This window comes from Hylobates moloch, unplaced genomic scaffold, assembly GCF_009828535.3.
Source record: "Hylobates moloch isolate HMO894 unplaced genomic scaffold, HMol_V3 SCAFFOLD_9, whole genome shotgun sequence".
Taxonomy (NCBI): Eukaryota; Metazoa; Chordata; class Mammalia; order Primates; family Hylobatidae; genus Hylobates; species Hylobates moloch.
The window spans coordinates 123,440,490-123,465,037 of record NW_026652284.1 but is presented as its reverse complement, the minus strand read 5'-3'; the positions used below and the strand labels follow the sequence as shown (position 1 = coordinate 123,465,037).

Below are 24,548 nucleotides of genomic sequence, written 5' to 3'. Positions count from 1 at the left end.
ACATCGCCCAGTATTTTAAGTCGGGTGTGGTTAATGAGGTTTCTTTGGATTATGAGGGTCTGGGGCTGGCTCAGGTGGGGCATGTGCTATGTTCACACACACAGATGGCAAGTGAAGAGTGGGGTCATGAGAAGTGTCCTGATGGCCACAGCTCCCATTTACTGAGCACTTGCTCTCTGCCAGGCACGGGGCTGCAAACCCTGACACGTGGCACTCCAGCACTCTGGAGGATCCTCACCGTAGCCCACAAGGAGGGCTCTCCTAGGACTCCCGCTGGACAGAGCCAAGTGGGAGGCGAAGGGGTTCCCAGGGTCATGGAGCTGGGGAGGGCTGGGCCTTAGATTCGAAGCAGGCAGCCTGACCCCTACACTGTGCTCCAGTGGGGCTGTAGGCGTGAGTGTTCGTGTGCACATGTGTGCATATGTGAGTGTGAAAATGCAAGTAACAGACACCCCAAATAACTAGCTTCAACACAGCAGAAATTTATTTCCCTCCCAGGTAAGGGGACCCCAAGGTAGGCAGTGCCTTCTGTCGTCAGCAAGCTAGGCCCCTCTCGCCATGCTGCCCTGCCGTGCTCAGTGCTGCCTCATGGTGCAAAGTGGTTGCTGAGCTCCAGTCATCACTTCAGCCAGCAGGAAAGAGGAAGGGGAAGGAGAAAGACGTGACCCCACCATCTAGGGCATTTGCCTTCCGACCCCCCAGCTAGGCATTGTGGGTTTATTAATAAGGAAAAGAAGAGAATAGTTAGCGGAGGCCTCCCACTGCCCGCCAGGATGAACTTGGCAGGCAGGACAGGACTCTGGGCTTCCCAGTTAATGGAGTGTTGAACTGGTGGGGATCTAGGGGTTCTTTAAGTCTCACTCTGTACTTCTCAGAAGGGGAAACTGGTACCCAAGTCAGTGGCTGAGCTGTGGCCCAGGCTGGGCCTCTGCCTGCTGTCCCAGAGCTCTGTCCTGGCACCAGCTACTGGTGAAAGCAGAGCTTGGAGCAGTCACAGCCCTGCCAGAGGACACCCTGGGGACCCCCACGTAATGGGCTTCCCATCTTCCCGGCTCTGCTACCCAGTCCTGCTTCCTCTGCAGGAAGCTGCAGGCCCATTTTGCCCCCTCCCTGGCACAGGGTAGCCTGTCTGACACCCCCAGACCCCTCCATGACATCCACCAGGCTGAGGGCCTGGGGGCTGGAGTCTAGAGGGCAGGCCAGGATAAGGCTGGAAAAATTCCATCTCATCTACTCCTCTCCTTTCATCAACTCCACCCCTCCACTGCTCTAGCCTGCTTTAGCCTCTGCTAGAGCAGAGACAGGTATTCCCAGTCTCAGGCACTGTCTTAAGCCCAGCAGGTACTGACCCTTGATGGTCACCTCAAGGTGACAGGCACCCACCCAGCATCTGGCCCTTCCCCATCCAAGGCTGCAAGGTCAATTTCCAAGCCAGGATCTCCCATAGCGGTGCTCATGCCACAGCCAGACACGCCCCGCTGGCCCCATCTTCTTCATACTTGGTGCCTGTCCCCCCAGCCCCGCCCCGCCCCGCCCCGCCCCTCCGCGTGTGGCCTCACCCAGACCTGCCTCCTTGTGCCTTCTCATCCTCAGCCCGCCTCCCCCACTGTCCCGCCTCCCCCAAGCCCGTCTTTCCTAGGGGTGACTACAGCCTCCCTCCAAAGCCCCTTCCCTCCAGACAGCTGAGAGGCCGCCCTGGGGAAGGGCAGGGCGGGCCCGTGTGACCCCTGCAGATGGAGGAATTCCTGTGGCAGAAGTTAAGGGTGAGGATTGGGTGTGGGGGCCCCCAGGCATGTGGTGGGTGTCATCTCTGCCTGGCTGTGCTGATGGGGATCCCCAGCCCCCATGAGGGGTGCAGATCCTGGGGCGTGGCAGCCGAGGTCTGGACCCGGCGCCCACGTGCTGCAGTCCTGCTGCTCAAAGGTGGTGGGGAGAGGAAACCAAGGACAAAGCCGGGAACTGAGGAAGCAACTGGGCCGGGGGGCCTGTGCTGGCTGGATCGCCCAAGACACTCCAAATCCATTCTCCAAAGCTGGTGCAGGGGCAGGAGGGGAAGGTACCAGACAAAGTGCTGGCAGGGCTGGGGGTGAGCCAGGTGGGGGTGGGGAGGGGCCGTGGGTCAGGGTCTCCCGGCCCCCATTGCTCCAAGGCCGGCGAGGAGGTTGAGCAGGAGGGCCGTGCCCATAGTTTCGGAGCTGCCCTGGGGGCCACCTGCCCCCTTGCCTGTTGGGTCCTGGACTCGGGAGCTCTGCCAGGGTGGGACATTGCACAGGCTGGACTGGCAGCAGGTCTTGGTCACCTGGGTCCCCTCTACCGTCTTGGTGATGGGCTGGCAGCTGTCTGCACACCACGTGGAGTGGGTGGTCAGGAGGCCTGATTCTGGGGAGGGGAGTGGGGAACAGGTGCTGAGGATGGGCAGGGTCTCCGAGGTGGCTCTGCGGGGCTCTGTTCAGGGCCCCTGGCTTTCCCGCCGCCTGGGGGTGTGTGTGCTGTGGCCCCATGCCCACTTACCCGTGTTCCCGTGGGCAATGAGGGTTGTGCAGGTCTGGCCATGTGAGCAGTTCTGCGTCAGGTTGCAGCGCTCGTCCCTGGACAGGGACAGGCAGGTGTAGCACCGCAGCAGCACTGTGGACAAGGGGGGCTCAGGCCGAGGCTGGGCCCCCCAGGGTCTCCTCCCACGTCCCTGTCCACCTCCCCGTTCTCAGCTGTGCTCCCAAAGCCTAGCCTGGTGAGCCTCCAGCACCCACTGCTCAGATGGGCAGGCCCTGTAAGCCGTGCTGTGTGCGTGAGCCTGTGTGTTTAGGGGGCAAGGGATCGCGGGCCAGGCAGGGTGAACTTCTCATCATCGCTCACCTCCTGAGACAACGCTGCCCAGGCTCCTGCCGTGGGCATGGAAACCTGGAGGTGAGTCTGACTGAGTCCTGCCTCCGGGAGCACCGGGCCTGGCAGAGGATGGCCTCACAGGGGACACCTCGTGGGTGTGTGGGGCAGGGCTCGTGCTGAGGGCAGGTTTGGGGGTCCTGGGAGGGGGGTGGGCTGTGTGTGGTGGGGCACGCTGGGGGCCCTGGGAGGGGGGTGGGCTGTGTGTGGTGGGGCACGCTGGGGGCCCTGGCTAGGGAGGGGCCGGCCCGTGGGTTGGATGCGGCGATTTGCTGTGCTTTTCTCTGGGGATGGGAGAGAGCAGAGGGTGGCCCACGTGTAGGGGGCGTGTCAGGTGGGCAGTGAGGGTGGGCTCTTCTTAGCCCCACTCTGCTCTGCTCTAAGCGGTTCCCTGCCTCCCCAGCCCGCAGCAGCCAATCCAGCCCTCCCCTGTACAGGACTGGCCCAGCCTGCTGCTCTCTCTGCCCCACAAAACTAAACCCTGCCCTGGGACCTCTGTGCTTGCTGTCTCCACCTTGGGCCCCCACTGAGCCCTTCTCTGCCTGGTGAACTCCTATTTAACCTCTACATCCTGGCACCACTGACCCTCCCAGCTGGTGGCTTCTTCCCCTGTTCCCTACTCTGGAAGGCAACTGAGTGTCATGGTGAGCGGGAGAAGTGAGGGGTCCACTGAGTGTCCCCCACTCTGCTGGAGGCAAGCTCACAGCAGGACGGTGGCCTGTTGGTTTCCATCACACAGCCCTGCCCAGAATGCTCCAGGCAGATCAGGCAGCAGGGCTCTGGGGTTGGGGCGGCCATACCTCTGCTCTCGCCACCAGGGAGCCTGTTGGTCTCCTCCTCTTCCTCCTCATCCTCATCTTCCTCGTTGTAGTCATCTGGCCTGTGGTCCTCGTCCTCGTCCTCTTCCTCCTGCTGTGCCTGCACTCTCCCTGGCCGTGGAGGGATGCTTGTAAGCCTCAGCTACCTGGGTATGAGGACATCTGCTCTGGGCAAGCATCGTGCCCCCAACTCCTTGGCCCTCCCCAGCCACCCTCAGGCCCCAGGGTGGCCTACCTGGTGTGGCCTCCGGCCCCTGCACACCCTACTCACTGTCCTGCAGCTGAGTGTGCCCTGGCATTGTAGTTACAACAGCAGCTGCTGTGAGCTGGCCCTTTATGGTAGCCCCTCCCCGCACCCCACATAAACAGGGGCACAGATGTTTGGGGACTCTTGGGGGCCCAGGCCAGCTTCCATCCACGCCGCTCTGGGCTGGGGACTCCAGCCTCATCCCCTCCTTCTTCCTAAGCCCCTGCTGGGGGTCCCTGGAGGTCCCTGTGCTCCAGGACTGCAGTTGCTGCCCCCTCACCGCAGGGTTACCCTTTGCCCCGCACCTGGCCGCCCGCACAGCAAAAGGGCAAGCAGGACAGCCCCGAGCGCCTTCATCTTGCCGGACGCTGCTGTGTCCCTGACTCTGAGTCCTCACGCAGGGCTCTGGAGCTGTGATAAGTGGGATGAAGGGCATTGCCGTGGGCTTCCTAGTGGCCCCCACCAGCTCCAGCCTCAAACAATGGGCCTCGCACTGGTCCCCAGCTCCAGGCGCCAGGCCAGGGACTGTTGTTTCCCTCCAGGACATCTGGGGCCTGAGGGGAAGGAGAAGTCATTGTGGTTGGCCTTGGAGCGTCCTGTGCGCCCGTGCCGCGGCGGTTGGAAGGTAGTGCTGGCCGCAGGAGCTGCTGGCCCTGGCCTGGCTTGCTGCTCAGTGCCTCAGCCCTGCAGTGCAGGGCAGGGAGCCTCGCCCCGGAATGGGCCATGCCTGACACCCCCCAACCCCGTGTCTGGGCTCCGTAGTCACAGGACCTTGGGGTCACAGACCCTCTATTTGCTGATCACTGGCCAAGCATCTTCATCCCAGAGTCAGCATCACACCCAGGCCCCCTTTAAGAGCATTTAAATAAAAACACAGTCAATGCCCTCAAGCTAAGGCTGCGTGCTCGGCTCACCTCCTCCTCACCCACACTCAGCAGTGCACTTGATGGGCCTGAGGCCTCCCGGCCGCCCCTCACTATCACCTCGGATCTTTGCCCCTGCTGTTCCGTCTGCAGTGCTGTTTCTGCTGGTGTCTGGTGGAGAGCTTTCTGGAGCTGTTGGGGGCCCGCCCCCTTAGCCTCCTGCTGGGAAAGCCATCAGCTCCCACCTGCCTTCTGGCCCTGTGTGAGACGGGCTGCTCTGGGAGAGGCTTGGAAAGCCCAGGTCGCTCCCTGAGGCCACCCCCTCCTCCCAAGACCCTACCCAAGCCCTTGATTGTGGGGGCGGGAGGGTGATGCAGAGCGCAGAGTCGAGGCTCTGAGCTGCCCCTCTCCCAAGGGCAGCAGAGGGGTGGGGCAGCGGCAGGGGCTGGACGGGAGTCCGGAGCCAGGGTCAAGCCTGAGCATCTCTGTTGCCTTGGTGCTTGGCCAGGCCCTTCACCTACTGAGGACTCAGTTTCCCCAACTGTCAATGGGTGGGGTGGGGCATTTTCTGGCCGGCCACCTGTAACAGAGGTTGAGTTGGTTCTGGAGTGAGCTGCCTGAGTTTAAGACCCAGTTCCTCCTTCCCCCGGCTCTGGGTCCTGGACTAGCCCCTTGGGTTCCCCAGGCCTCAGCTCCCTCATAGGGTGACGTGACCATCAAGGGTCAGTACCTGCTGGGCTTAGTGTTAGGTAACAGGGGTACCTTAATGGCGCTGGTTCCGGGTTCTGCTTCCTCCTTGATACAGACCCGCCAAAGAAAAAACAATCAGAAAGAGACGCCTTCCCGCCTTGGTCTGGGCCCAGACCCCCCAGCCAACCATTGACCTCCACGTAACGTCTCAGAGTATAAAAAGCCGAAGCCCCGAAGCCCTCTCTCTCTCTCTGCTTCCTCTTCGGCTCCCTACCTGACGCCTCCAATAAAGATCTCTTGGCCGTAACCGGTGTAGCGTGGTCTTAGCCTGAGTTTGTAGAGTCTCTCTTTCACTTAGGACAGTGCCTGAGGCTGGGAATACCTGTCTCTGATGTCCCAGCCACCGAGTCAACCAACCTTCCTTAACTCACCTGAACCTGTTGTTCTTTCCATTCTACCGGCACCCACCCAGCATCTAGCCCTTCCCCATCCAAGGCTGCAAGGTCACTTTCCAAGCCGGGGTCTCCCATAGGGGTGCTCACACCACAGCCAGACACGCCCCGCCAGCCCCGAACTCTTCATACCTGATGCCTGTCCCTCGCAGCCCCGCCCCGCCCTGCCGCCCCGCGCGTGGCCCCACCCCCACCCGCCTCCCTGCGCCCTCTCGCCCTCGGCCCTCCTCCCCCCTGCCCTGCCTCCCTTCGGACCCGCCTCCCCCACGCCCCGCTTCCCCCACTGCCCCGCCTTCCCGTCGCCCCGCCTCCCCCACGCCCCGCCTCCCTTCGGACCCGCCTCCCCCACGCCCCGCCTCCCTTCGGACCCGCCTCCCCCACGCCCCGCCTCCCTTCGGACCCGCCTCCCCCACGCCCCGCTTCCCCCACTGCCCCGCCTCTCCCACGCCCCGTCTCCCCGTCGCCCTGCTTCCCTGGTGCCCCGCCTCCCCCACACCTGTCTACCCCACGCCCCGCCTCCCCCACTGCCCCCACTTCCCGTCGTCCTGCCTCCCCGTCGCCCCGCTTCCCTGGTGCCCCGCCTCCTCCACACCCCGCCTCCCCATCGCCCCGCCTCCCATTCGCCCCTCCTCCCCAGCGTCCCACCTCCCTGTCGACCCGCCTCTCCTGTGCCCCGCCTCCCCCGTGCACCGCCTCCCGTCACCTTCACCCCTCCTCCCCCACGCCCCGCCTCCCTGGCGACCCGCTTCCCTGGTGCGTCGCTTCCCTGCTGCCCTACCTCCCCCGCGCCCCGCCCTGGCTACCACTACAGGTCCCTGAATCTAGTGTTGCAGGAGCTGCTCCTAGGAAGGGCGCTACTGGGATTCTCAGGGGGTCTCCACCTGCCGCCTCCCCTCCACAGGGGCCCAGGCCCTTGCACGTTGCCTCCCTCTGGGCCCAGCTCCTCTTCAGCCCAGGTGCAAACTACCCAGCCCAGGCAAGTGCTTATTGTGAGAATCACCTAGGGACAATCAGAGCACATTTGATTCGCAGATTGAATTAAATTTAGTGCTCGCCACTGAGAGGCTGTTCCCTCCGTCCCGCCCCGGAAAGGCTAGTGGGTCTGGTCCAGCCCCTACAGAAGGTGCCAACTGGAATGGTGCGCAGGTGTGAAAGGGGACCCGCAGTGGCAGACACCTGGCTCCCCAGCACTGCCCACAGCTGGCAGGTGGGCGTGGTGGGTTCTGTATGTGGAGCCCACCCCCTCATCCCACCCAGGCACCACACAGCCTCCCTCAAGCCCCCAGGGCAGGGTCATGACCTCTCAGACACTCCAGGGTGAAGATATGACCCCTAAGACCTTCAGGGCAGGGCTGTGGTCTCCCAGGGCCAGGGCTAAGGGCTGGTGGTCCTGATGGCAGCTGTCATGAGTCATTTTAGAGCCTGCACCTGCGCCCCTGGGCTCGACCGCCTTTCCAGGCTCAGGCTTCCTCCCTGAGCCACGCCCACACCCTAAGGTAATCTTGAAGGGCAGCCCGGCCACCCCACCTCCCTGCCCACAGACCTCTGTGCCTTGGGCCTGGACTTGCCTGCTCTGCTGGCTTGTGGGGCCGGCCCTTCTGACACAGCGGTTCTCTGGGCCTCCTCTCACGGTGGGGCCTGCATGACTCACATGGCTCTTTTTGGCAGCAGCAGCCTTGGGCTCAGAGCTTGGTGCTGGTTGTGGACAGGGGATGCCCGGCCATCCACACTCCATCCTGCCTGGGTGACATGTAGGGGTGGGGCTTGGCAGGCAGGGTCCATGCTGGCATCATGCCCAGGTGGGGCCATGGGCTCTGCTGTCATGAGGGGCTCTGCGGCCCTGTCCTGGGCCTGCACATCCTACTCTGTACCCCCTCCCCCATGCTGACACCAGCTCGAGTCAGATCCAGACCTGTGCACTGCCGTCTCCAGGAGGCAGCCTGCTGTGAGATTGGGTTTGGAATGAGGGAGGCATTGGGAGGAGGGCACCTTGGGGCTGGGCCAGAGGGTTGAGCAGAGTTTTTCTATAAGGAAGGGTGGGCAAATGTTTCTGACTGAGGGGCAAGTGTAGGGTGTCCATACCGGGAGAGTAGGGCCTTTTGGGGCAGATGCGGGCTGCAGATGTGCTGGCCCTTGCGACACTTTCCCTGCCCTGAGTTCCTTCCCACCCTCTCTGCAGCCAACCTTCTCTTGTCTCACAGAACCTGAGTCTGCCAGAGGGAGGGGCTTGTTTTTTAGAGCAGAGTCCAGACCCTCCTCCCCTGGGGTTACTCTCTGCTTATTTTTATTTATTTCTTTTGTTGAGACAGAGTCTCACTCTGTCGCCCAGGCTGGAGTGCAATGGCATGATCTTGGCTCACTGTAACGAGCCAAGGTTACAGTGCCTCCCGGGTTCCAGCGATTCTCCTGCTTCAGCCTCCCGAGTAGCTGGGATTACAGGCTCGCACCACTACGCCCAGCTAATTTTTGCATTTTTAGTAGAGACAGGGTTTCACCATGTTGGCCAGGCTGGTCTTGAACTCCTGACCTCAGATGATCCACCCACCTTGGCCTCCCAAAGTGCTGGGATTACAGGAGTGAGTCACTGTGCCCGGCACTCTCTGATTCTGATGACCCCACAGTGCCAGGCTGAGCAGGCTGCCCACCATGTGCACTGAGGTACAAGCCCTTTTTCTTTCCTGGGATCCAGCACTCAGAGGTAGCTGTGGGTGGGTGGGCCGGCCAGGGGGAGCAGGTCTCACAGGTCCTGCAGCTCCCAGGCACCCCTAGAACCCACAAGGGAAACACACCCTGGTTCCAGAAGCTCGTTCATTAACTTGTTCACATGTGGTTCACTCAAGTACCCTCCCTGGCCTCCCAGCTGCCCTCCACGCTGGTCTGCACCCGGAACCCTCTATGCTCCATTTCCTAGTCCTTAGACACCCTCAGCCCCACCACCATAACCCTGGAGAGTCTCCCTTCCCTTGCTCTTCCAAGGGGGTCCCTCTTGTCCCCCACTTGTGAGGGTGACTGATCTCTGTCTAGCTCCGCTTAGCACAGCTTCAGACGGTCCTTCAAGCTCCCATCCCCACTGCCTCCTGCCACTGTCCATCTTCGATTTCTAGAGGCAGGGCCCAGGCACCATCCTCTCCAGAGACCTTTCTCCAGGACGGCACTCCTGTACCCACCCCTAGCTCGGTGCCCTCAGAGGGATTCAAGGCTTGGCTTTAACATCCCCCCATGGCGGTACTGGGTCCCCCTCTTGGAAAAATGCAAGAGCAAGGAATACATTGTTCCTATCATTTATTTTATCCATTTAGAAATCAATCTCCTTCACAGTGAGATTGTTAAAATGTTAAAAACAATGTAGCAATTTTGCAATATTAAAAGAGACTAAAAATAACGATGCAGGGATACTTTGCAGCTGTATGACAGTGAAGAAGCTCTTTACATCCTGATCAGAAAAACAGGAAGCGGAGGAAGCCTAGGACTGAGTGTCCCAGCACGGTGCTTTCTGCAGGAACAGGAGAAGGCAGGATCTGCGCCCGCTGCTGTGTGTTCATATGGAGACTGCCCGCTGGGCTCGCCTTCTGTCAAGGTCCACGTTTGGCCACTGATCTGCAGAGCCATGTCTTCTGCTCAAGCAGACCCCTGGGCCCTGCCACCCAGCAAAGGCCTGCGAATGAGAGGCCTGGGGCTCTGCAGTCCCTGGAAGGCAGGAAGCTGATGGCTGAGCTCAGGGTGGGATCTGTGTGTGGGTGCGTGAGCGGCAGGCACTCACCCACAGCGGTGGGGAGAGGGTGTGTGGAGGGAGAGCAGCTACCAGAGAAGCCAGAGAGGTGCAGCCCAGGGCAGGCAGGAGCCCCTCCCAGGCTACGGTGTGGGCCCCCAGCCTTGGGGGTGGCACAGGGCCTCCTGGCAGCCTCTGCACGTCAGGACCACGTCCCTGGGATCTCCCACTCAGACTCCTGGCAGGCATGGAGGCAGAACTTAGAGTGTCTTCCACAGTGGCCCCACCGGAGGGGCAGGGGAGAGATAGGAGGTTAGGTGGGGGAAGCAGGGAGGAGGGGAGGGAGGAGGCCATGGGAGGTGCTCTTGGGTGGGGCCTCCCTCTGCCCGCAGGTGGTGATGGGCAGCTGACCACCCGCACCAAGTGCTGAGGTGGCTCTGGTTACTATGGGGACGCAGGGCCTCCCACGCCACTGCGATGGCTTCTCACAGTTGGTCCTTTGGATCCAACTGGATCTGGGGTGTGAGGTGGGTGAGGAGAGGCCCCAAGCTCGAGGGCCAGGATGCAGTGAGCCCCAGGGTGGGATACCCTGATGATATGCAGCCACCTGCTGGAAATGGTACCCAACCTCAGAGCCTCAGCCTTCCAGGGAGACACAGTGGGTCCCGGGCAGCCACACTGCAGGGAGACACAGTGGGTCCTGGGCAGCCACACTCCAGAGCCAGCCTGGGGACCCAGGACAGGAGTGTGCACATCAGCCCCTTGTACCTCTAGCCTGGGTGAGATGCTGCTGCTGTGCCACAGGACACCTCTCCTGACTGCCCACAGCCCTCATCTGATGCCTGTTCTGTTCTGGCTCACAGCGACCTGGAGGAAACGGGGGTCTGGGAGTCAAAGCCAGGGCTGCTCCACTTGAGGCTCAAAAGCTCCTGTATACTGCGCTGTCCTGCGTGCTTTAGGATGGGCCCCTGGAGGGGGAAGTAAGGAGCAGAGGTGAGGGCCCAGCAGGGGTGGCAGAGCCACCTGAGCTCCTGTTTGTGAGTGGGCTTGGGTGGAGGGTGGATGGAGAGCCCTAGCTCCCAGCCTCACCCAGCCCTCCGGGAATGGCAGTGGCCACCAGCAGTCTCCCATTCCTCCCCACTGTCTGGGGCTCGGCCTGAGCCTCCTCCCCTGACCTGCCCAGCCCCCGCTTCTCTTCTCCAGCCTGACTTATGAAGCTCTGTGTTTAGCCCCAGGACGCAGCCCTCATGTCCCAGCCAGAGTCTGTGGCTGCAGAAGCCCGGGCTGTAAGCCCCTCTTGAGCTCACACAGCAGTGTGGGGTGGCACCTCACAGGGAGAGGTGCCAGGAAGCAAATCACAAACAGCAGGATGGGGCTTCTGCACCCCTGTGTCCTGGACACACTTCCTGTCAAACCAGAGAGCGGGATGGGGCTTGGACACACTTCCTGTCAAATCACAGAGCGGGATGGGGCTTCCGCACCCCTGTGTCCTGGACACACTTCCTGTCAAACCAGAGAGCGGGATGAGGCTTCCGCACCCTTGTGTCCTGGACACACTTCCTGTCAAATCACAGCGCGGGATGGGGCTTCCGCACCCTTGTGTCCTGGACACACTTCCTGTCATCTCTGCCCCCGTGACGGAGGCTTCACCTTCTTTGCTGTATCAGGCAGGGACCCCAACTGTGGGCAACTGCAATGGACTCTGGCTGGTTGGAGCAGAAGAGGAGTTTGTTGAAAGGTTCCTCGAAGCTCATAGGTTAAGAGGGAGGGCTTAGGTGCAGAAGACTCTAGGGCCACTCTTGTCCCTTCTGCTCCCCAGGTAAGTGGGCTGTGGTGGCCGCCTTTACTTCAATACTCCAGGGATCAGACAACACTTGTTCCTGGTGGGCTGTCCAGCGGCACGGCTCTTTGGAGCCCAGTGCCAGGCACATGCTCACCATCTGGGCCGCTAACCAGTCAGAGGCTGTTTCGTGGAAAGAGTCATGATGTGGGTCAAACATGAAAAGACATGTCCAAGCCCCAGTGGCCAAGTATTAGTCCGTTCTCATGGTGCTAATAAAGACCTACCCGAGACTGGGTAATTTGTAAAGAAAAAGAGGTTTAATGGCTCTTTCACAGCTCCACATGGCCGGGGAGGCCTCATAATCATGGTGGAAGATGAAAGAGGCATGTCTTACATGGCAGCAGGCAAGAGAGTGTGTGCAGGGGAACTGCCCTTTGTAAAACCATCAGTTCTCCTGAGACTTAATCACTACCACGAGAACAGCATGTGAAAACCTGCCCCCATGATTCAGTTACCTCCCACTGGGTCTCTCCCACGACACATGGGGATTATAGGAGCTGCCATTCAAGATGAGATTTGGGTGGGGACACAGCAAAACCATATCACCTGAATGCGTGAATGTGGCTTTGTTTGGGCAAATGGTATTTGCAGGTGTAATTAAGAATCTTGGGAAGACATCATCTGGAGTTAGGGTAACAGGTGTCCTTACAAAAGAAAGCAGGGGAGATGTGAAGTGTGGAGACACAGGAGAGACTGGAGTGATGTGGCCATAAGCCCAGGAAGGTGGGGAGCCCCTGAGAGCCCCTGGCCAGGAGAGACTTTCCCCTAGAGTCTCCGGGGAAATGTGGCCCTGCCAGCTCCTTGCCTGCTGCGAAGAGCTCCTTGCCGAGGGGCCGTACCTTGCTCAGACCCCAGGGTCTGTGTTACTCTTCTCCTCCCAGGGCTGCCACAGGCTCTGTCCAGGACTTGTTCTGGCACAGCTGGCGGACACCATTGGGTCCACCGGGCCAGGGCAGGGCAGCACCATTCCCGCTGCAGCCCTTGAACCACTGCTGACTCTGTGGGGACAGCAGAGCCAAATGCAGGTGTCTTTCCTGCATGAGGAGTTGAGCTCCGTCTTGGTGGGAGCACTGGTCCTTCAGTTTCATGGGCGAAACCCACCCTGGCCCTGACCACTGGGCCCTGGGAATGCACTGAGTGGTGGGTCCCACATTTCTCCAGCTCTGCTTTTGGAGGTGAGTTTGCATTAGGACATCTGAAGTTTCAGCAGCTTTCGGCTCTCCCAGGGCTCAGGGCTGTTGGTGCCGGGGCCACGTGAGACCATTGAGGCCCCTCAGTCTAAACCGAGGCACAGAGCTGGCCGGAGAAGCCCTGGAGCAAGACGGGAAGGGAGTGCTGCATCTCTGGCAGATGAGGGAACTCATTTGTGTGTTTTCTGCTTATTGGCTGGGAGAAAAACATATTTTCCCGATCACTAACCCTGTGCTCCAAGAGCCAGCGTAGACCTGTGGGCAAATTGCCACCTGAGCATCTGATGGTTGCTGTTATTCCTCAGGTCCCGCTTACCATTCACTAGCCGGGTGGTGAGTCGGGAGTGAGGGAATGGGCCCCTGTGCCTCTCACGTCCCTGGTCGTGGTGCTGATGGTTGGACCCCCGGGTGTGGCCTCACTGGTGGTCACGTCCTGCAGATCCTTCCTCCAAGGTGGAAGAGCCTTTAAGATGAGCCTGCATGCTGCGGGTGTAGCCACTGCACCTGAGGACTGGGAAAGTCACCAAGGGGGAGGTTCTGTTCCCACTGAGCTTGAGGACAGAACTGGGCCACAACTCAGTCACCTCACCCTCAAATGTCCCCACCACACTGCAAAACCCCTGGGCAGCCAGGGTGCCCAGAAAAAGCAGTGATGGCCCGGAGCCTGTGCCAGACTCCTCCGAGAGAGAAGGGCTCTTTCCCTTCTCCATTGCGGGCTCCTCTGACAAATGGCAGCAGCCCCGTGCAGGAGGCCAGGAGGACAGCAGGGTCTGTGAACTGGCCTCCGTCCCCAGCCAGGGGGCCTCTGTGCACTACACCTAGCTTAAGACCTCTTTCCTTATCAGCTGCGCCTCTCGGCTCCACGTGGCCACTGGGAATTCCAGGTTTTTGTCACCAGGGTAAGCAAATTGTTCGAGCTCCTGCCAGCTGCTGGAGCTATCCCTTCAAATATGAAATCTCTGCTGAGGGTGTCCAGACCAACACACCGAGCTCAATCCAAAACGGTGCCCTCCCTGGCTCCACTCATATTCACCAGATGTTTGCTGATGTAAAATAACAAACTCCCGTGAATCTTTTGCCAGGTAGCCTCCTCCTTTCAGGTTTGAATATGCTTTGTCCCCTGGGGCATGACGTTCTGACTGCAGTCAGAAGTAAGCTGGAGGCCTGGGTAGCGGGGAGCTGGCAGGGTTGTGGGCCTGACCAGCTTCTTCCTGCCCTGTCTGGGAGGTGGAATGGGTGCAGGGTCCTCGGACAGGGCGGGTGCAGCCTCGTCAGATGCCGGTGCCTTGGCTGAAGGCAGGCAGGGGTTCAGGAGACTCCCGGGTCCTCCACTCCTCTCCCCCAGCTCCAGGCCGATGCTCTGACTTTCACACTGAGCTCCTGCTGGGGTGGAGCTCGGCTGATCTGCACAGAGCATCCTGGGGGATCACACTCGGCGTTGGCTCTGGCTCTCTCAGCCACATCGGCAAGAGCAGAAGGTCCTTTAGCTACAGGCCAGGAAGTCCCAGCTCTCAGGCTGCATCTTGAGCCAGATTTAGGACTTGAGGTTCCTCATTCTCTTTCTTTAAGATCCCAGTGCTGTTGGGAACAGCCGCCTCATCCGCAGATTTTGGGTCTCACTCAGAGCTCAGCCTTCCGTGAGCATTCTCTAGCCAGCTTTTTAAGCCCCCATGTCCCACGGGCAGCCACAGTCCCTTCCGCCAATGCTGGCTGCTTTTCCCCGGCCCTTGGCCCCAGCCAGAGCCAGAGGTTGAGGTCGGGAGCCCTCGTGCTCCTGCGAGCATGGCCGTGGCCTCCGAGTTGGCTCCTCAGAGTGCTGGGACCCCACCCAGGTGTCTCGAGGGGCCACAGGGGCCGCAGGGGAGGGCTCAGGGGCCTGGACTTCCCAAATCTGACTTAAAAAGGACTAGCTGTGCTTTCTGTGCTTTTGTCAATTTATAGGTTGAGCTTTCATATAAAGTTTTCTTTGAGGAAAGAGTTCTGTGGGTAGCAAAATGTCTGAAATAAGTTGGAAGGAAAACTTAAACTGGATAATGATATGGCTTTTTTTCACTAAGCATGTCCCATGTTCCATGTTACTTTTGCTACTGACAATGGAAAATGCAAACTCTGCCAAAGTATTTAAAGAGGTTTATCCTGAGTCTATGCGAATGAGCCACGGAGGCTTGGGAAACGCAGCCTCAAGAGGTCCTGGGAAAGTGGTCCCGAGGCCACTAGGTTACAGTTTTATTTTTTATTTTTAGACGGAGTTTCACTCTTGTTGCCCAGTCTGGAGTGCAATGGCGCCATCTCGGCTCACCGCAACCTCCATCTCCTGGGTTCTAGCCATTCTCCTGCCTCAGCCTCCCAAGTAGCTGGGATTACAGGTGTGTGCCACCACGCCTGGCTAATTTTGTATTTTCTGTAGAGACGGAGTTTCTCCATGTTGGTCAGGCTGGTCTTGAACTCCTGACCTCAGGTAATCTGCCTGCCTCAGCCTCCCAAAGTGCTGGGTTTACAGGCGTGAACTACCGCACCCGGCCCTACAATTTGGACATTTCAGAGTGACAAGAATTGCAGGTAAAATCATAAATCAGTACATGGGGAGGGGTACACATTCGTTTGACCTGAAAAGGCAGGACATCTGGAAGCTGGGACTTGCAAGTCATAGTCGGTCGAGGATTCTTTAGTTTGCAATTGGTTGAGAGAGTTGAGGGAACACCTAAGGTGAGGGGGTCTGCTGTCTGCCATGTGATGCCAACACCACGCCAGAGTTAGGTTGAAAAGGGAGCCCCAGGGCCGGGCGCGGTGGCTCACACCTGTAATCCCAGCACTTTGGGAGGCCGAGGCGGGCGGATCACGAGGTCGGGAGATCGAGACCATCCTGGCTAACACGGTGAGACCCCATCTCTACTAAAAATACAAAAAAGTTAGCCAGGCATGGTGGCAGGCGCCTGTAGTCCCAGCTACTCAGGAGGCTGAGGCAGGAGAATGACATGAACCTGGGAGGCAGAGCTTGCAGTGAGCTGAGATCACGCCACTGCACTCCAGCCTGTGTGACAGAGTGAGACTCTGTCTAAAAAAAAAAAAAAAAAATAGAAAGGAATTTGAGCCAGGAAAAAAGATCAGAGTTTAGTCCTCACTCCCTTTGGGCTTCTCTTCCTGTCCGAACCTTTCCCTCACAGTACTGGGTGGATTACTAAGCCTTTGGCTACAAACTGGAGAAAACAGGATTCAAAGTAATATCACAAAGGGCAAGAAAAGTGTATCATCTAACGTAACAGGAAGTCTCAAGGTAGGGCCACTGCAGGGGTGGTGAACCCGGTGGCTCAGCAGCAGAAGGGCTCAGGATTTCCCCACCTCCTCACCCTGCAACCCTCAGTCCTCAGGACGGCTTCCCTCATGCTCACAAAATGGCTGCTGCAATTCCAGACATTGGAGACAAACACAACAGTCCAAAGAAGGAAGAACCCGCCTTCCCACGCCATGATGTTTGTTGTTTGCTTTTAGGTATAATATACATATAGAAAAATGTACAAATAAAGCATACAGCGTGATGCCCTGTAGGCTTTATCCACAGAATCAGCCTCTAGACCAGGAAACAGTCCATTAGCAGCACCTGGGAAGCTCCCTCATTCTCTCTTCCAGTCACTACCACCCCCAAGGGTGACCTGCTTCCTGAGTTTTCATACCATAGAATAGCTGGGCCCGTTTTATATACAGGTGCTCCTTGACTCCCAAATGGATTATGTCTCAGGAAACCCATTGCAAGTTGAAAATACAGTAAGTCAAGGCTGGGTGCGGTGGTTCACGCCTGTAACCCCAGCACTTTGGGAGGCCGAGGCGGGCGGATCAGGAAGTCAGGAGTTCGAGACCAGCCTGACCAACATGGTGAAACCCCATCTCTACTAAAAATACAAAAATTAGCTGGGCGTGGTGGCGCACGCCTGTAATCCCAGCGACTCGGGAGGCTGAGGCAGGAGAATCGTTTGAACCCGGGAGGTGGAGCTTGCAGTGAGCTGAGATTGCACCACTGCACTCCAGTCTGGGCGACAGAGCGAGACTCTGTCTCAAAAAAAAAAAAAGAAAGAAAATATGGTAAGTCATGCCAATCTAAATAACAGAGAGAGGTTGTTTGTTTGCAAGAAAAGATGTTTATTTCAGGATAGAGCGTTGCAATGGAAACACGCCTCTGTGTGTTCAGGGAGGTGAAGGGAGACAAAGATGTTTAAAGAAAAAAATGAGGATCACACAATTGTTTGGAGACAATTATCCTTTGCCACGAAGATCAATAACAAGAGTAATGCTGAGGTTGGATGGCAGCCGCTGGGCAGATGCCCTTGCAGAAGCATCTTCTGTGTGAGGCTGGGATGGCTTTTGTGTGAGGTTGTGTTTTTTGCAGTCTTTTTTGCTGTTGGGGATACAAGCCTGAGAACCCACTCTTTATGGCCTTCCCTGGCTCTGTTTATCAGGTAATGTTATTTTCTTAACATTCATGACTTCATTTTGATTCTGACAACTTTCACAGTCTAAAATGCGTTGAATACCCAGAGAAGCCTATTGTAAAGTCAAAAAATCGTAAGTCGAGCCGTCGTAAACCGGGCACCATCTGTGGTTGGAGCCTCTAGCAGGCGCTTCTCTCCGCTTGCGTCTTTTTCTGGAGGTGCCGAGGTCCGTCGGCACTGCTGAGGATCGTGTGGTTCCTTCAGTGCTGTGTGGCAGTGTGCACGCAACCACACCAAAGGTACCTATCGATGCCACAGCGGATGAGCTTTGGGGAGTTCTAGATTTTGGCTGTTTAAAATAGTGCTGCTATGAACATTCCTGTACAAGTCTCCTGTTTGTTTCATTGGAAGAATTGAGGTATAATTTATATAGAGCCTGGCCAACGTGGTGAAAGCCCATCTCTACTAAAAATGCAAAAATTAGCCAGGCGTGGTTTGGAGGTTTGTCCCCTCCAAATCTCATGTTGGAGTTGAATTGCTGAGGTGACGGTGTTAGGAGGTGGGGTCTGCAGGGTGAGTAGACTGTCAGGGGGACATCCTCCTGGGTGAGTTTAGTGCTGTTGTCAAAGGACTGAGGAGGCCCTTTTGTTGTAAAAGGCCCTTCTTGGCCTTTCTGCCTTCTGCCGTGTGAGGGTCCCACCTTCCTCTCCTCTGGAGGACGCAGCGTACAAGGTGCCGTCTTAGATGAATGTAAATGGCCTCACTGGACACCGAAACTGTCGTCACCTCGACCTCAGACTACCAGCTTCCAGAACAGGGAGCCAATCAATTTCTTTTTGTTATTAATGACCCAGTCTCAGGTCCTGTTACAGCAGCACATATGGACTAAGAGCTTAAATGTGCAACTCTGGAACGCACACCTTGATGAAATAGTGTCATCTGCGTGACATACATATGTGACACACACATATAAAATAACGTTTCAGAGCCACACGTACCAAGATATAGGACATTCCAGAAACCCCAAAGGCTACCTTTTTGTCTGTTTTAAAACGTTGTATAAATGGAATCACGCAGTATGAAGTCTGTCCTCTTTTATTGAACAATATGCGTCTGAGTTCATCCACGCTGCTGTGTATGCCGGGAGTCCCCTCGCTGTCAGCTGCTTTCCTGGGTGCAGTGTTGATGTGTGAAAATGCTGGCGTCGTTAGCCTATTGCGGCGCTCCCCTGCTGGGGGCATTTGGCTGTGTCCAGTTTTGGCTGTTAGAAGAATGCTGCTCTGAGCGTTCTCTGCATATGTTTTGGTGGACATAAGCCCTCATTTCTGTCAGGCAAATACCCGGAGTGGGACACATATGTGCTTAGCTTTAGTAGGCATTGCCAAGCACTTTTCCAAAGTGGTTGTACCAATTCCTATTTCCACAGGTTTTGTAAACAAGCTCTAGTTGCTCTGCAACCTTGCCAATGCTTGGTATAGTCAGCCTTTTCGGTTCTAGCCATGATGCTGGGTGGGTAGTGGCACTTATTTTGTGGTTTTAGTTTTCATGTGTGGAAATTGACAGCCATATTCCAAGATTTATATGAAACCAACTGTATTAGTTAGAGTTCTCTAGAGGACAGAACTAATAGGATCTATCTATCCGTCTGTCTGTCTGTCTGTCTATCTATCTATCTATCTATCTATCTATCTATCTATCTATCTATCTATCCATCCATCTATCTATCTATTTATTTACTTATCTATCTAAAGGGGGGTTTATTAAGTAGTATTAACTCACACTATCACAAGGTCCCACGATAGGCTATGTGCAAGCTGAGGAGCAAGGAAGCCAATCCCAGTCCCACAGCTGAAGAACCTGGAGTCTGATGTTGGAGGGCAGGAAGCATCCAGCACGGGAGAAAGATGCAGGCTGGGAGCCTAGGCCCATTCAGTCTCTTCATGTTTTTCTCACAGACACACCCAGGAGCAGTGCTTTGCATCCTTCAATCCAATCAAGTTGACACTCAATATTAACCATCACAAGTCCACCCTTTGTCAACTTGAACCCATACACGTCTCCTGAGATCATACGTAATCTTCAAATAAAGACAATAATAAAGTCATAATTACGCCCAACATAATATGACTATCCATCGTGCAACCGGAAATGCACCCATCCCCAATGCAAATACTGTTACATAAAGTTAACGATACTTAAATGCCGATATGAAGCCAATGAGTCTTATGTCACATGATAAAGGAAAAAGGACATAAAATGAAGATATCTTCTTAGTACAAGTGTATACATGCACAAACATGTTTTTAACAAAAGAAGGAGGAAATACTCCTGATGATTACAGTCCTCATTTCTGCAGCTTGTCCCGTGGTCGTAGCTGGTATTGATGACCACCTTCTTCTACTGCCCGTTCTGTATTCCCTTTGCCTTCAACAAGCACCTCAGCAGGTAGTGGTTTTTTTCTGGTGGAGTGACCCAAACCTTCATTCCTGAAGGGTCTGGACCACTGGCAGTCCTGCCTGGTTTGGGCTGTTGTAGTTCATTAATCACAGGGCATGGTATTACTAAGAGATGCCCTAATGGATCTCCTGTATTCTATACATACTCTTCCTCACCTCCGGTGTGGAGTAGTAGACTGATTTCATCTTGATAGTCCGGGTCAGTCACCCCAGCCAACACTGTAACTCCCTTCTTAGCCTGTTGACTTAAATGTAGGAGGGCCCCAAAGTGTCCAGGTGGCAATCTTAACTTCCAGTGTAATGGAATCGTTGTTGTGTCTCCTGGTGGCAGTGTTCCTCCCTCTGGAATTAAGACCTCTAGGCCAGCAGGATGTAATGTCGTGGGAACAGGAAGCAAAAATTTTGCTAGTGGATCATTAGGGGTGATGGTGAGTGGTGCCACTTCCACCCCTTGATTTCTAGACCCGTGAGTCCTGGCTATGGGAGAAACAGTGTCATATACTGGAGGCTGATTCAGAGCATGCATGGCGTTCTGGAGAACTTTGCCCCAGCAAAGTATTGTCACCTAGTTGTCACCCATTCCACCGTTCTATTAATCCAGCTGCTTCAGGATGGTGGCGAACACCAACCATACGTTTGAGGCCTCTTGACTCTCCAATTCGGTTGCTTGGGCCTGCATAGCCATAAAAAGTGTTGCTTCTTTCTCTGTCCTTAGCAGCAGCCTCTGCCTTGTCCAGAGCCACATTCTCAGCCAGCCCCAAGTCAGCAACTGCCTCAGAGCCAAGGGGCTGAGGATTTTCAGGTCAGCTCTGAATGGTCTCCTGACTCTGGAATTTTAGTTTATCTTGTTCTCATTGCTTCTCCAGATCCCTATTATCTCAAAAAATATGGTTTTGTGATTTATCTGGTTCTTTGGTCATCAGTGGGAGCCTGTGCCTGCTGGAAGCCAATCTGTCCTACTGGAGGTGGCGTCCAGAGTGAGGGGACCTTTCTAATCACCCCCTGGCAGACATCCTCTGAGCCAGAGTTACTCTCCATGCCTTTGAGCAAACTAATTATGGACACAGGGGGCTGTTGCACCACACTTGGCTGAGACTGATAAGGATGTACGCCTGGGCTGGGGCTGGGGTCATCTTCACTGAAGGGTACCAGCTGTGTATAGCCTGGCTGGGAATGCTGGAGGCATAACATGTGTTGGGAGCTGTAGAGAGAAGTTATAGTCAACATTTGCGAAGCTTGGCATTTTACGAAGATTGCTACCTGCATCCTCTCCCACCAGCCCCTGCACTGGTCCTGGGCATCAGCCACCTGCGTCCTCTCCACCAGCCCCTGCACTGGTCCTGGGCATCAGCCACCTGCGTCCTCTCCCCCGGCCCCCGCACTGGTCCTGAGCATCAGCCACCTGCGTCCTCTCTCCTGGCCCCTGCACTGGCCTGGTGCATCTGGGGTCCCCATCTTCAGCGAGAAAGCCAAGGGAGCAGCAGGTCACCCAAGGGCAAACAGATGGTGAGCATCAGAACTGGGGCCCCATCCCAGGCCCATCTAGGTCTGTTTTATTATTTTCATTTTTATTTTTTATTTTTATTTTTATTATTATTTTTTTCATTTTTATTTTTTTGAGACAGAGTCTCTTTCTGTCACCCAGGCTGGAGTGCAATACCGTGATCATAGCTCACCGTCACCTCAAACTCTGGGGCTCAGGTGATCCTCTCACCTTTGACTCCTGAGTAGCTGGGACTGCAGCAGGGCACCACCACACTGGGCTAATTTTTTTTTTTTAAGAGTTGGGGTCTTGCTGTGTTGACCAGGCTGGTCTCAAACCTCTGAGCTCCAGCAATCCTCCCACCTCTGCCTCCCAAAGTGCTGGGACTACAGGCATGAGCCAGCATGCCCGGCCCTATGTCTGTTTTATAGACTTTGAAGTTTCTTCTGATGTAGGGCATGGCACGCTGACACTCCAGAGAGGAAAGGCAGAGCGCTTTGTCACTTACAGCTCCAAATGAGGAAGGCTACCAGGCAGGGCCACACAGGGCACCCGGGGACAGGGTAGCAGCCAGCTGGGGCTGCCGGGCGGCTGGTGGGCGGCAGCAGGTGGGGTGGCTGGGTTGCTCGGGCTCCCTGTGGATTGGCTAATTTGGGCGATTTTGAGCTCTGGGGCACAGGGCTGTCCATGGTTGTCTGGACCTTAGCCTTGGGGCGATTCAGGAGGGTGTGCAGTGGCCTGGAGTGTGAGGGGCCGTAAAGGGTGTGGTCTTAGTCTGCTGCTCAAGGAAGGAACTGACCGGTCTCTAGCCAGGGCCTCAAAACTGGGTCAAGACAGCACAATAAAAAAACTACCTTAGCATAGAGCTGCAACGTGAGCCCAGGTCCTTCTGCCTCCACAGGCCCCATTTGTTCTCCTTGTAATTAGCCCCAGCTTCTTTCAAGTGTGAGGGACTCTGAGATTCTGGGCTAATTTAAAAGAAGACAGAACAAATAAGTGAGAGAAATTTGGCAACTTTAAAAATATCATCCTTGGGCGGTCGAAGAGCCCTGTAGGGATAGGACGCACCTCCTCTTCTGAGTGCACACTAAAGAGAATGCAAACATCTCATTATGAAAATGTCTGGATCCCACAGGGAACTCCACGCCCCTCATGCAGCTTCAAGAGCCATAAACCCTTTGCTGCCCTTGCCCTGGCAACCCATCCTCTCTTTCGACGGTGTATTTAAAAGCAAATCCCACATTTCATCGTCATCCCTGATGCTGCTGTGAATCTCTTAAAGGGGACATTTTCTTACAAAACCATATGCTATTACCACCCCCATGAATATTTAGAATAATTTTGTCATATGATCTGAAGCCGTGTTGATGTGGTTTGGCTGTGTCCCTACCCAAATCTCATCTTGTATTTCCACATGTTGTGGGAGGGACATGGTGGGAGGTAATTGAATCATGGGGGTGGGTCTTTCCCGTGCTGTTCTCATGATAATGAATAAGTTTCACGAGATCTGATGGTTGTATAAAAGGGAGTTCCCCTGAACAAGTTCTTTCTCTCTTTGCCTGCCGCCATCCATTTAAGTAAGACGTGACTTGCTCCTCCTTGCCTTCTGCCATGATTGTGAGGCCTCCCCAGCCACGTGGAACTGTGAGTCCATTAAACCTCTTTCCTGTATAAATTACCCAGTCTCGGATGTGTCTTTATTAGCAGCGTGAAAACAGACTAACACACCTGTCTACATCTCTGTGTTCCTGATTGTGTGAAAGCATCTTTCTATAATTTGATGGGATATTCCTAACAAAGGCCATTTGTATTTGGTTGTTTTGGTTTTAGGGTTTCTTAAAGTCTCCCTCTGTCTAAGGCAGTAACCCTAGCCTGCTGTTTTGTGAGGCTGGCCTCTAAGGAGAGCAGTCAGTTCCACGTAGACGTTTCCATGTAGGAATTTGCTGTCCTTGGACTTGCTTCTCCAGCCTCTGTATTTCCTGTGTGGCTTGATTAGATTCATGTTCAATTGTCTGGGGAGAATATTTTACAGGTGGGCTTTCTCTTTTCTTTGAGACAGAGTCTTGCCCTCACTCAGGTTGGAGTGCAGTGGTGCGATCCCAGCTCAATGAAGCCTCCAGCTCCCGGGTTTAAGCAACCCTCCCGCCTCAGTCTCCCAAGTGGCTGGGACCACAGGTGTCACCACCCTGCCTAGCTAATTTTTTGACTTTTTGTAAGGATGGGGTCACGCTGTCTTGCCCAGGCTCAGGAGTGCTTTCTGCCTCCCTTTGTACCACGTCATGAGGCATATAAGGTCTGGTTGTCTCTGTTGAGGTGAGCGGGGCTGGGCCAGCAGGTACCGGTGGTAACGGGGCTCCTGATACTTATTGATCAATGGATGGGCAATGTCTGACTGATCTCAGTGGCTGAGAAGGCCTGTCCCATCATCCCAGCTCAGAGCCACCTGGAAGGCTACTCCCCACCCCTGCAGAGTCCCTGTGAGGTCCCCCGAGCCTGACCTTGAGGCTCAGTGTCTCCCCCGCCCAGTCCTTCCCACCCCTTCCTGCACTTCCTGATCCAGCCCCAGCATGGGCCTCCCTGTCTCAGGGTCCACTCCCGGGAGATCCAAGCTGCTGCCCCATGCCCAGGTGACATAGTTTGGGTTTGTGTCCCTGCCCAGATCTCCTGTTGAATTGTAATCCCCAACGTTGGCGAAGGAGCCTGGTGGGAGGTGATTGGATCATGGAGGCAGAGCTCCTCCTTGCTATTCTCGTGATAGCGAGCGAGTGCTCCCCAGAGCTGGTTGTTTGAAAGTGTGTGGCACCTTCCCCTTCGCTCTCTCCTCCTCCTCCTCTCTCTCTTCCTCCCTCTGGCCACAAGCTGTGCCTGCTTCCCCTTCACCTTCTGCCATGATTGTAAGTTTCCTGAGGCCACCCTGGCCCTGCTTCCTGTACAGTCTTGGAAATGTGAGTCAATTAAACTTCTTTTCTTTATAAATTACCCAGTCTCGTGGGGTTTTTTTTGTTTTTTTTTTTTAGACAGTTTCACTTTGTTGCCCAGGCTGTGGGGTGTAGCGGCATGATCTCAGCTCCCTGCAACCTCTGCCTCCTGTGTTCAAGTGATTCTTGTGCCTCAGCCTCCTGAGTTGCTGGGACTACAGCCGCCCATCACCATGGCTGACTTTTTTTTTTTTTTTGGTATGTTTTAGTAGAGACAGGGTTTCACCATGTTGCCCAGGCTGGTCTTGAACTCCTGAGCTCAGACAATCTGCCTGCCTCAGCCTCCCAAAGTGCTAGGATTATAGGCGTGAGCCACCGTGCCAGCCTCAGGTAATTCTTTTAGCTCTGCACGAATGGATACATATACCAGGTTTTTGTAACTTCCTTCTAGAGTCATTATGAACTCATGCCTTGACTATGTTCAGTATGGTTTCATAAACTGCAGTCATTATTTTTTCTAAGACATTTTATTTATTTAGACAAAAATTATATATATTGTGTACAGCAAGTGGTTT

General features: G+C 55.7%; 1 protein-coding gene across 2 annotated transcripts; it reads right to left on the bottom strand.

Annotated features, from left to right (window-relative positions):
* Positions 1-462: 462 nt before the first annotated feature.
* GPIHBP1 (glycosylphosphatidylinositol anchored high density lipoprotein binding protein 1) lies at positions 463-4,915 on the bottom strand. Of its 2 annotated transcripts, none has more exons than XM_032758513.2 (5): positions 4,860-4,915; positions 4,251-4,356; positions 3,681-3,809; positions 2,512-2,625; positions 463-2,379 (listed from the first exon to the last, which is right to left on the bottom strand). In XM_032758513.2, exons 2-5 carry the CDS (start codon positions 4,300-4,302, stop codon positions 2,120-2,122), a joined length of 555 nt encoding a protein of 184 aa, XP_032614404.1. In that variant the 5' UTR covers positions 4,303-4,356; positions 4,860-4,915; the 3' UTR covers positions 463-2,119. The 2 variants fall into 2 exon arrangements, with proteins under 2 accessions (XP_032614404.1, XP_058300343.1); XM_058444360.1 differs by lacking the exon at positions 4,860-4,915 and adding an exon at positions 4,732-4,788 and having other exon boundaries at positions 1,751-2,379.
* Positions 4,916-24,548: the final 19,633 nt, after the last annotated feature.

Bases quoted from the DNA above. Each gene is read 5' to 3' on its own strand.
- GPIHBP1 (XM_032758513.2), bottom strand. From the start codon at position 4,302: ATGAAGGCGCTCGGGGCTGTCCTGCTTGCCCTTTTGCTGTGCGGGCGG. The intron at 2,626-3,680 runs GTATGGCCGCCC...CCTTGTCCACAG, and splicing joins CCCTGGTGGCGAGAGCAGAG to TGCTGCTGCGGTGCTACACC. The intron at 2,380-2,511 runs GTAAGTGGGCAT...TCCCCTCCCCAG, and splicing joins CATTGCCCACGGGAACACGG to AATCAGGCCTCCTGACCACC.